Consider the following 12,772-nt stretch of genomic DNA (forward strand, 5'->3'; position numbering starts at 1 on the left):
ATAGAGGATGGCATATACCTTGTGATCCCATGTTCGTTTAGGGAAAATGATTATTGGCTTATGTTTAAACCAAATATGCCAGTTACTTCATTAAAACATGATGCCTCACATTTATCTCTTCCCATTAAATAATGATAAATGAGCTAAAAAACTTTTCTTTCACAAATGCTTACAGGAAAAATGCTAGAAATGGAGTAAGGTTTAAGTTTTGATGTAGACAAGTTAAGAAACCTTATGTTGCCTACCAACAAAATATATCCTTTCAAAAATTAAGAAAAAATAGGTTTCATTCTGAGGTAATAGAGCTAAAACTAATCCCATAATTTACTGATAGCTTAATATCTCATTTCAAAAGATAGATTAGTACAAATTTGCTGAAAATCTTGTTTTTAAAAACAACATTATTTTCTAAAAATAAATTTATTTTCTAATTATACAATATGCCAGGTATAAAAATATACTGTGCATATAATTTCTCTTGAGAGAGGATTAACTGCTGAAGCATGTAAGACTTGAATTATATATGTGAGTTCTATTGTTAAGACAACCCATACAGTGTAGCTCCCAAACAAATGTTGTAATGATTCTCCCAGATAAGCCTTCGAGTTGCATTCTATGTGACAGGAAAGAAAATGTGACAAACTTCCATGATTAAAAACATCCCATTCTGTAAATTTCATATGTACGTTTTAACTGAAATCACCCTGTACAGAGAATAATGTTCATTCCAGAAGTTATAGATTGCCAAACAAAAAGGTTCCAGGTGTGGGTTACCTTCCCTTGAGTTATAAGTCAGAGGAGGGCCAGAGACCACCAAAGCAATGCAGGCTATTGCAATTGCTCTTGACCACCCTCCAGAGCTTGAAGGTAGGAACCTGCTGCTCATCCCCTATCTTTTCCCATGAAGGAGGAGTGGGTTGTGGGATGGGATATAGGGGAGGAAAAGGGGGACAGGAGGAGTGGAAGGGAAAACTGTAGTTGGAATACAAAATGAAATCAAGTTGATAGTAAAAAGGAAGTGTCCTCCCTACTAGATAGCTTTCAAAATACTAGACAACACTGTATAGACCACTAAAGAGGCAGAACATCAACAATTTTACCCAGCTATGGACTCTGTGAGCTATAATAATGTAACTACCAGTATGGCAAGATATTCCCAAGGGAGCAATAGTGACATGACTGTTATGAGAGTTGTCAATTACTTTCTGATTGGATTTAATGCCCACTCCATGGGAGGAAACAGATGCATTGCTATAAATTTGGCCAAGAACTCGTGGTTTAAGAGATCATGGCCCTGTGGGTAAACCTACTACTATTATTCTACTTAATATACATAATGCCAAATTGTCCTCTACATATGTATGTCTATAACCACAGATTAGTGCCACTCTCAGACCTCATTATAGAAGGTTTGCTGTGCAGTGAACAGAATTTTCCACAATAACTTACAGCTGGTCAAAGATAATAAATGTCTGCAGAATGCTTAGCCAAAATGGGACAGCTATAATAATATCCTCTTCCTGAGGACCAGGAGGAGGGTGTGGAAATACTGTAAGGCCAGAGGTCAGGAAGGACCATAACAAACAGTGTCTTCTGAACAAAACAGGCCAGCTGAGCTCATGAACTCATAGCTCTGTGATTTTTATGCTCAAGGCAGTCTGTGTTCTAACACAGAAGGAGGAAAGCAGTTTTTGAACCCCACCCCAACCAAATAAATGAGTTTCTAAACATTATGTTCTTAATTGTCACTCAATTTACAAGTAAATCCTTTGACTTGAGACATGATGAGTTTTACTGCATGAATCGTTGGGTTCAAAAATGAAATTATCAGATTTATTTCTTAAAAACTACAACACCAAAAAAGGCAATACAATATCATTTTTAAATGTTGTTGGGATGAACATGACTTTACATAAAATTTTTGTTGTGCTGTGGATACTGCTTAATGGTATACTTTTTGTCTAACAGGCATGAGGCCCTAGGTTAAGTCTCCACTAAGCAGAAAAAAAAAAGGCACAAAGGAGAAGAAGGAAGAGAAATAGAAAAGGAAGGGAGGAAAAGGAAAATAAATATCTTTACATTATTTAAAAGTAATTGTCTGATTTTAAAAGTGCAATAAGAAAATTCAATTAGAAATACATAAAATTCCAATTTCCCTGCTCCATTTTTCTCCTGCTCAATTGATGCAGTTATTTTGTGCTTGTATAAGATTTGGTTGGCTCCATCTCTGAAAGTAGCAACATTGCTGGAAGGCTCACAGGAAGCTGCTTATTCTCCTCATTTTTGCCAAGGTTCTTTTTATCTCAAAGCTATCAAATCTCTTGGAGACAAAAATCAGGCAGGATGGGGCCAGTGAGTGCTATAAAGTGTGTACTCTCAATGTTTTGTTGTTGTTCATGGGAGATGCTTTTGACTAAAGGAAAGAAAATTGGCAATATTGGATAAATAAATCCTAGAGGTCACTGGTGTCATATTTTTTGATGTAGAATTATAAATGATCTGAAAATAAAAGGTCATTCTCATCTAATTCATGGATTTTGAGTAGCACAAATGTCTATGGTCTAGGACAATTCACCTTGGCCCAATAAGTAAATTAGTATTTATACAATAATCTACTCGTCTTTAGAGAACCAGTAGCTTAGATCCATCCTATTGCAACAAGTTAAAATACTAATTTTCTTATATAATTTTATATTTAAAAGAGATATCTTGATCAAGGGAACCATTATGGGGTTAGAGAGAAACCTGGTGTTAGGGACATTACCAGGAATCCACATGAATGACCTCAGCTAAGACTCCTAGCAATAGTGGAGAGGGTGCCAGAACTGGCCTTCCCCTATAATCAGAAAATGACTACCCTAATTGTCATCATAGAACCTACATCCAGTAATTGATTCAAACAGATTCAGTGACCCACAACCAAGCACTGAGCTGAGCTCATGGAGTTCAGTTGAAGACAGGGAGGAGGGATCATATGAGCAAGGGAGATCAAGATTATGATTGGGAAATCCACAGAGACAGATGACTGGAGCAAGTGGGAGCTCATGGACTCTGGATTGACAGCTGTGGAAATGGCATGGGACCAAACTAAGCCCTCTAAATATCGGTGACAGTTATGTGTCTTGATCTGTTGGCGGGATGGTCCCTGTCAGTGGGACCAGAACTTATCCCAGGTCCATGAACTAGCTTCTTGGAGCTCATTTCCTATGGCAGGATGCCTTGCTCAGCCTTGATACAAAGGGGAGAAGCTTTGTCCTGCCTCAACTTGATATGTCAAATTTTTTTAACTGCCCAAGGGATGCCTTACCCCCTCTGAGAAGTGTATGGAGGTGGCATGGAAGGGAGGTAGGGGGAAGTAGGGGTGCAGGAGAAGGGGAAGGGATGTATAAAATGAAAATTTTTAAATAAATATCTTTTCAACAAATAAATAAATAAAAACACAAGAGATGTCTCATATGAACTGCACAGATTGCATCAATATTCCCACACACCTTCATGAAATAGGTTTGTGATTAAAAACTAGAAGTTAAACTAATGAGGTTTCATCTTTAATGCGCAACAGATTATAACCTCTATGAATCAGATCATTAAAAGGAAAGAAACCTAGAAATACAGAGGTTCTAAAAGAAACATGACTTGGAGTCACATCTCATAGAGTTCCAGGAAGTATTAACTATTAGTTTTCTACATAGAAAGTTAACATAGTAACATACAACCCCTCCCTCTCCAGGTAAGTATGTCTCAGAGGAGAAAGCATGCTACATGTCCTCTTTGCCTAGATGCCAGGGAGAATATCTCCCATACCTCTGAAGGCAGGTGCTTGTGATCATATTTCAGAGATGGCCATATGAAGCTAGCAGAGGCCCAATGTCCCTAAACACTGCACCCTAAATGGTGCACCATGATGGCTCCAGGGGCAACTGAGGAAAAGTTGCTTCCCATGAACTTACAATGCTCTAATCTTATTTTAACTTTGGTTAAGCTATAAACAGTAGAAAATTGGGGATCTAGAGACCAAGACTCAGATGTATCTACAGTAGATGATCATGCGGATCAATAAATTTGTACACACAGAACACAAACTTTAGATCACATGTGGATAGTTTGAGTTATTAACAAAGACACAAGCTGAAAGACCCACTTAATGGTGACCTTAAGCTGCTAAATGTTTACCACAGAGTTTCTACTTTTTAGACATCATACAAAGGCTTCATTTTCTGGGCCGTGCTAAGAGAATAAGAATGCAGATTCATAAACATGCATATCAAAATACCACCTGGCTGACAAACAATTTAAGCTTGACAAATAATAGCAACATTACTTGAAACACTATCATTAGCCATGGTTTTAAAAATGGGTTTAATGTAAAAACTACTAAATATCCTAAATAAAATCACCATAAAATAATACATGACATCTAAAATTTCCCACACTTGGTAAACAATTTCATTTTGATTCTGATGTGACTCCCTCATGTGATGGGAGATGTCATTCTGTATATGTTTCTCGTGCTGGTTAATGAATAAAGCACTGCTGGCCAATAGGAAAGTAAGATAGGCGGGACTAGGAGACAAGGAGGAAAAAGGAAGTAGTAAGGAAGGAGGAGCCAAGATGGAGAGTCCTGAGAAAGCAGAATGCTGGCTGGCTCCCCAGTAAGAGAAATACACACATCAGCAGAAATGGGTGGTTTAGATGGGATATAGGTAGATTAGCCTATTTTCTTGTGAGTAAGAATGAGATAGTATTTTACAGCTTACATTGTTATTTATTCTTACATGTGGTAAGCTATGTAAAAATAAGTTTATATTTTGTTATATTGTGTGAAATCTTTCCACTTACGATGTTTTATGCACATTATTTTTACCATATTCTATGTATGTATACTTTTCTTGTATTCAAGACATTTGTATATTGATACAATTTGGGATATTTATCATGCTGCCCTTAATAGTTCTACCTCTTGTCTTGACATTTCTACTCTACCTCTATTTTAGGGATTTATATGTATGTATATGTATATAGTTATATTGTTTAAGTATTTGTTCCTGCTTTACTCAGGGAAGTTTTAATCAGTTTTTTAACTAAGTTCCTGAGTATTACAGATTATCTTCACTCATGTTTCCTGTACCTATGAGATTAGTCAGATATAGATGCTTATTCTTCAATCACTTCATAGACATGCAGAACATGGCATTTAAATGTTTTAATATTACATGAGACACTGTTGCTCCTGACAGCACCGTGTACTTTCCCGAAAATATGTTGGACACTGTTGTTGCTCCTGCTGAAGTTCATTCTCGCCTCAGCTAATGGCCTGTTGGGCAAAGAATTGCCCCCACCTTGACCACTGATTTGGACATGCAGTCCTATGTGTTTGCAGGAGACAAATATAGAAGACTGCTTGACCTTGCCAAGTCAGGGTAAGACAGCCATTCTACCTCCCTGCTGTTGTTGTGGTCTGTCAAGTTCTCTTGGCCTTAGCCAAAACTGGGTGTACCAACGTTGCTGTGAGACCTAGGGTGACTGTCCAGGTGGCTTGCTGTTTCTGTCCTTGCTGCACCTTTTGGAAGTTGTCCTTCCGCACTTCCTGTCTACTCTAGTATTGTTATTTTCCTTCTCAGGTCTTGATGAGGTTGAAGATTAAACTATCACAACTATTATTCTCTCTTCCTAGTTAGATATATTAGGTACTAGACTTACGTTTTCCAACTTGGGACAACTCTATTGTAAACTCCATTATGCCTTCACCCTAGGACTAGATATGTAGGTCATTTTGTTCTCGATTTTCCTTTTCTTAGAGCACACTTGTTATTCACTGTTTTGTATATAGTTTTGTATTAAGCCTAAATCTTTTCTTTAGACTAAAAGGGGAATTGTAGTGAGATAGTCCTTCTGTGGCACTGACCACGCCCATTGGGGGTGGAGCCATGGGCGGAAGTGACCTGTGGAAGGAGGTCGGAGAGAGAGCAGGGAAAAGCTCTCTTGCTGGCGTGACTCGGACAGGAGAGCATCGGATGGAATTTCCTGGTGTTTATCTGTCTAGGTTGTAAGTTATTTCTCCCTGAATAAACATCTATTCGGCCTATTTGTTTATCCTGATCCTTATTTAACCGCGATATCCATGTGATTTCACTTGCACATATGTGATTAACTTATTAAAATATATATTATCCTATCATTTTATAATTGGTGATGTTTAAAAGCAAAGCAAAACTACCCAGATCGATATGAAAGCTGTTCATTTAGTCATTAGGAGTGGTCTCCAATCTCCCTGCTCCTCTGAAGGGGATCCGGAATACAACCAGTAGTTAATTGACAGTAATGGGTGAAGAGTTTTAGCTGGTGGAGAGTCTGCATTATTACAGCAAACACTCAGTATTATATTTGAGTATGCATATAAATGGTAATGGAGGCTGATATTAATCAAATCTTGACCAGTCAGTGACTAAGGTAGCCAGTTGGCACATAACATCATGGCACCTTAACTTTGATTCATGCAAACAGAAAAAGAAATGCTTAACACAACAGATTTTAAATTTCCAAAGAAGGTGAATCTAGTGAAACCTGACCCAAACCTCTAAGTCTTCTTGAAAGTAGAAAAGACACCTCTGAGATCATATTCAAATCCTAGTGATGAAAAGAGTGTCTGCCATTATACTAACCAAGACACTTTTGTCACAGTATCCTAAACTAGGAGACGTTTTCGGTTTTAGGGGAAAAAAAACAAAAACTAAAAAACAAAAAACCTGGAAAACACATTTTTCCATTAGAAATTTTATGCACATAACAAAATTGATACTAGAAACATGAAAACCACTCTGTTTAAATGCCAACACTGACCTTCTGTTCCAAGAGCAATGTGTTTGTAGGGATTGCTGCAAAAGCCTTGTAGCTTGACTTGGTCTTGTATTGCTAGAATGGGTAACCAGAAAGCAAGAGGAGATGAAAAGGGAAAAGAATATGACATAACTGTAGGCAGTCTATCAAGTTAGTGACACATTATCAGGTGAAGAAAGGGGTTATTCTCCACAACTTGTTTTTGAAAAGAAATTAGTCCATCACATTGATATTTTGTTATATTGTTAAGAAACATGCAATAATAGGTTAGCCTACAGATCTGAAACATATTACTTAGCTTTATAACTTAAACTATCCATTTCTACAAATTTATATATAAATTTCTCAGTAACTGTATAAGAGAAGTACAATTCTTTAAGTGACTTTGGTGTTCTGTTGAATTCTCAGATAAATATTACTATTTTTATGTAGCCATATATGTCAACAAATTTAACTGATCTCTTGATACATATTCGCATCAACATTCATACAAACAAAGATTATACTACACAAAATTTTGCATCAGTTTCAGGTTGGCTTAATTTGAAATGTTTTAGGCAAGGTCTCTCTACATGGCTTAAAGTAGGTTTGACCTCCACATGTAGTCCAAGCTGGCCTGAAATTCATGATCTTCCTGCTTCCCCATCCCAAGAGGTGAAAATGTTGGATAGATCTCCACACCTGGCTAACAGCAGTTTTTAACACAGTAACTTATCCAATGACTAAATAATACCAGAAATTTAACACCATAGTTGAAATGAGGCCCAATCTCCTGGTCCTAATCTCATTTTTCACTCTATCAATACTTCTGCTTTCTATTGCAGCAACATTAGCAAAAGATATTAAAAACATCCTGAGTTTTAAGACAAACAGAGCTATGTGAATTGTTTGAAAGAGTTGAAAGTTAATGAAGCTGTAGAAATTGGGATAAGATAAAAATCTATTATTAAAAGCCTCGGTTTAGTGTTATTCTAGTTCTTGAGTTGAGTAGCTAAATTCAAGACACCTATTATATAGCCAATTCCCTTCCTGAGGCAACCTCCCCAGTGGCTCACAACCATGAGGGAGATGACATAGCACTCCAAGCTGCCTTAGTTCCTTGAAAACCAAATGAAAATGTTAACCAATGAAAATTGGGGTTGTCAAAAATAAAATCTAAGGGTAAACAGAATATATAACTACAGAGAGGTGAAAGACTGGAGTGAAGGAATTAAATGGAAAGGGGGTGGAAGAAACAGTAAATGAGGGACTATTGGAGGGGCAATTAGCACTAGGGGCCATTTGAGGGGCCATATGTCAACCTCCTATTGGAGAAGCTTCCTAATAAGTCTATATGAGAAAGAAATCTAAGTGGATTAAGAAAATAATGAGACACTGCCCCAACTAGACATCTTTACCATAAAGTTAAACCTCCAGTGCCAGAAAAGAGTTACATCTAGTTGAGTCATTGGCCAAAGGGACACCATAGGAAGCCCCAAACATCAGGCTAATGCCACAGCTATTGGTTGCTCCCCTCAGACTGATAGTTCACAACATCCTATTGCTGATGACAACACTTACATATTTCATTGAATACAAAATATTTGATCTGTTGCCTACCTAGAAACTTCACACCTACTGACTACCATACATGGTACTGTAAAGTATTCTGCATACTACCAATGGAGAAAGGTAGCTACAAACTCTGTGAGCTACAAAGGTGACCTGCCTGCAAGATATACTGATGCAATAGTGGCAAAACATTGTGGGAGTAACCAAACATTGTTTGATTGGGTTGAAGTTCATTTCTAAGAAAAGGAGCCCATGCCTGACACTTCTCAGTGTTGACCATGATCCTAGAAAGAAAACAAATACTACTATTCTGCAAGAGACCTAGCAATAAAATGACTCCTAGTGACATTCTGCTTAATGGTTCACTCAGCCATCATCAGAGATGCTGCCTCTTGCAATAGATGGGAACCAATACAGAGGCCTACAACTAGACAACAGGCAGAGAATGAGATATTTTAGAATACTCAGTCCTGAGTGGTATGTTTTCATCAAACCCCTCCCCTCAAGGCTCAGGAAACTTCATGGAAGAGAAAGTGGAAAGATTCTAAAAGCTAGATGGGAAGGATGACTTTCAGGAAACAGCATAATCCTGACACAACAGAACTGTTTCAAAGAACCTGTGGAAGATGTACAGGGCCTTCACAAGTTCAAGCTAGACAGGATTAAAGGACTGAGAGGTAAGTCAACATAGGTTTCAAACCCTAACCAAGAAGCTATCTGCAATTGAGACCTTCTTACAAAGAGTGTTTTCTCCAATGGAAAACCACTGGATATATTAAACAAAAGTTAGAGTAGAACCCATGCCCATCAGTAGATGACTAACACAAAACAAACTCTGATGTTTTGTGAACATTTTGTCTCAAATTTCTTTGTTTAGTCATTTTTTTTTGTCTTATCTGTCATTTGCTTGTATATTGTAGTATCCAATTTTGTGGGGGGTGATAATATTTTTAATTTAAATTTGAAACAAGCTTGTTTTACATGTCAATCAAATTCCCTCACCCTCCCCTCCTCCCCTGTCCTTCTTCCATCCCCCATCCCATCCCCTATCTGCTCCTCAGGGAGGATGAAGCCTTCCATGGGGGAATCTTCAAAGTCTGTCATATCATTTGGAGCAGGGCCTAGGCCCTCCCCCATGTGTCTAGGCTGAGAGAGTATCCCTCCATGTGGAATGGGCTCCCAAAGTCCATTCATATACTGAGGATAAATATTGATTCGTTACCAGAGACCCCATACACTTCCCAGTCCTCCTAACTAATACCCACATTTGAGGGGGAGGGATGGTTCTGGGTCAGTCCTATGCTGGTTTCCCAGCTATCAGATTGGGGTCCTTGAGTTTCCCTTTGTTCAGATCAGATGTTTCTGTGGGTTTCTCCAGCCTAGTCTTGACCCCTTTGCTCATCACTCTTCCCTCTCTGTAACTGGATTCCAGGAGATTGGCTCAGTGTTTAGCTGTGGGTGTCTGCTTCTGCTTCCATCAGCTACTAGATAAAGGCTCTAGGATGGCATATAAGCTAGTCATCAATCTCATTATCGGGGAAGGGCATTTAAGGTAGCCTCTCCACTATTGCTCAGATTGTTAGTTGGGGTCATCCTTTTGTGGGTTTTGTTTCTAGTGGAGTTTTTCGTTTGGTTGGTTTATTGGTTAGCTAGGTTCTTTGTTTGTTTGTTTGTTTTTTGTTTGTTTGTTTGTTTGCTTATTTATTTTTTAAAGAAAGAAAGGGTGTAGAGTTGAGTGGGTAGGGAGGTAGAGAGGATCTAAGAGAAGCAACAGAAGGGGGAAAGTGATCAGAACATACTGTAATAAAATTTTTTTCAATTAAAAACAAAACAAAATTTGAGTTTTATGGCTATAATTAAAAGAAATTTGGTTAAACTTATATGGTGAGGCTGAATCTAGCACATCTATTTTCCTTAGAAGGGGCAGGAGGTGGGTAATGAATGTTTTAGCAGCATAGGGGAAAGTATGACAGTACATAGCTGAAAGCCAAAAGCGCTCTCTCTCTCTCTCTCTCTCTCTCTCTCTCTCTCTCTCTCTCTCTCTCTCTCAATGTTGTTCTATTGTTTTCTTCCTTTTTTGTTTACTATATTAGATATAGTAAAATTAGCAACCCAAGGCAAGGGTGTCAGGAAGCCACTGTAGCCTGTCTATTACAACTCTCACTTACACATAATCGCATGCAAATAAATGGACACACAAACTCATTCAATTCATGCATATATCCATCATCTCCTACAAACAAAAACAAACTCAACACAGGAAGAGACCTCTGACTCTGAATACTTCTCCCATTAGGGAATAGACTCTGCTTATTTACCTGCTATTTTCTCTTCTCCAAATGCCTCTTTGCTATAAGAAGCAGCAGCTTTTCAATCTTCTGTAAGCCTCCCAGCTCTCCCGCATCCTGTACTTTCATCTACTCCATGCATGAGAAACAATTCCTGGAGGATACTTGAGGTCATTACAGTCCTAGAATCTACATTGATCCTGAAATACTGTCACATCTAGACAATAATGTGTCTGGGTAAAGATTTAGAAGGAAATGTAATTTCTTTATGAATATTTACATAAATTTACAGAACCCTGCAGCTGAAGATTCATCAGGAAAATCTGCAGTCAAATGATATATCCTGGACTTCAGTATCATTTCTATCTAATTTCATCTTAAAGAATTATGTTCTAATTTTAAACATGAAGATAAAAAGTTTATAATATTTCATGAACCATTTTGTTAGATATGTTATTTTATCATTATCCAAAACAAATATCAAAGATGGAAAGCTCTTACTACTAGGTTCTCTCAATATGGTAGATGTCCTGTCAATATTACTAAATATAGAATTCAACTAATGAATTGATTCAACAATTACATATTGAGTAATTGTTGACTTCTTCTATGTGGTGACATCAGTGCTCCTCTAAGGCATGTGGCTTTCCAAGATTTTCAGCCTCAAAAATAATGCTTGTTGTGGTTTGAAAGAAAATGGCTGCCAAAGAGAGTGCCATTTTTAGGAGGTATGGCCTTGCTGGAGTAGATATGGTCTTGTTGGAGGAAGTGTGTCACTTTGAGGTCCCATATATGCTCCAGTCATACCCAGTGAGACATACCATTTCCTTTGAATCAAGATGTAAGAAGTCTCAGCTCCTCCTCCAGCACCATGTTTACCTGCATACTGCCTTGCTTCCCACCATGATGAGAATGGACTAAACTTCTAAACTATAAGCAAGACACCCCAATTAAATTTTTCTTTATAAGAGTTGCCATGGTCATGATGTTACTTCATAACAATACAAACCCTACCTAAAACAATACTTATTGCCATAAAAGATGCTTTTTTAATTAAACATCTTTCCTCTGAGTTTCTGACATTGATAGGTTTGAACATGTAGCTCTTTGTTCTAATATGTCTTCCCAGCATTCCAAGGCTTCCAGGTACTATGTAAAACTCACTTGTTTCCTTCTTTCATGTAAATCTGAACTGTTCTAGAGAAGATCATTTGGGATAACTTAAAATGTATTATAAGAATCACAATCAGTAGGGCCAGAGACACGGTTTAAAGGGTAAAGTGACTGTATGCCTCACAGGATCTGTGTTTGATCCCCAGAACCCACATGAATGTTGAAAGAGAGAACTAACTCCACAAATCTGTCCTCCAACCTCCACCCACTAACCACTTTCACCCACCCACACACACACACACACACACACACAAGCACACCTACACAATTATAACAAACATTAAGGAAAATAATAGCCTTCAGCTTCCTATAGATAGCAGAAATGAAAAACCAGCTCTAAGCAGCTTTGTGAACATTGTCAACAGAGTGATGCTATCCACTGTAGATCTCTCATTTGTAATTTGTTTTCAGTTAAGCACCAAGAAATAGTTCTTAAATATATGCCATACCTTGTAAAGCAATATTAGGTTTAGAAAAGAAAACAGATTTTATACTTGCTTGCAGATCTAATCTCACTAATGCTGGTTGTGAGATTAATGGTAACAAATACCCATCTTATCCCTACAAAAACCATTCCCCAACCAGTACCCTACTTTCCATGGCCAGTTACAGAGAACTGCCTGCCTCTTCCTTCAGAGCAATAACTGGGATTAAAGGTGTGCATCACCATGCTCAGCCTTGTCTTTCTGCTTTCTGTTTGGATCCACAGCATCCATGTAAAAAGCCACATATGGCTACACACCCCTGCAACCCCAGCACTGGGGGGGGGGGCATTTACAGGCATTTCTCGAGGACTCACTGGCCAGCCATTGGAGCCAAAATGTCGATCTCAAGGTTCATTGAGAACCCTAGACAAAACATATGGTATAGAGGCAACTGAGGAAGATATCACCATATCAAGATCTGATTTCCAGATGTGGCTC

General features: G+C 38.0%; 1 protein-coding gene across 16 annotated transcripts in view; it reads right to left on the reverse strand.

Annotated features, from left to right (window-relative positions):
- Positions 1-12,772, reverse strand: part of Mlip (muscular LMNA interacting protein) — a 231,115-nt gene that overhangs the window by 94,802 nt on the left and 123,541 nt on the right. For 11 of the 16 annotated variants that reach the window (XM_051197991.1, XM_051197980.1, XM_051197982.1 and 8 more), the window contains one exon: positions 6,841-6,912. The exons of the other annotated variants lie outside the window; for them this stretch is intronic. In XM_051197991.1, the coding sequence (XP_051053948.1) occupies positions 6,841-6,912 (72 nt within the window). The remainder of the gene's footprint in view (positions 1-6,840; positions 6,913-12,772) is intronic. 16 annotated transcript variants of the gene reach the window in all.

Source organism: Phodopus roborovskii, unplaced genomic scaffold (assembly GCF_943737965.1).
Source record: "Phodopus roborovskii unplaced genomic scaffold, PHOROB, whole genome shotgun sequence".
Classification (NCBI taxonomy): Eukaryota; Metazoa; Chordata; class Mammalia; order Rodentia; family Cricetidae; genus Phodopus; species Phodopus roborovskii.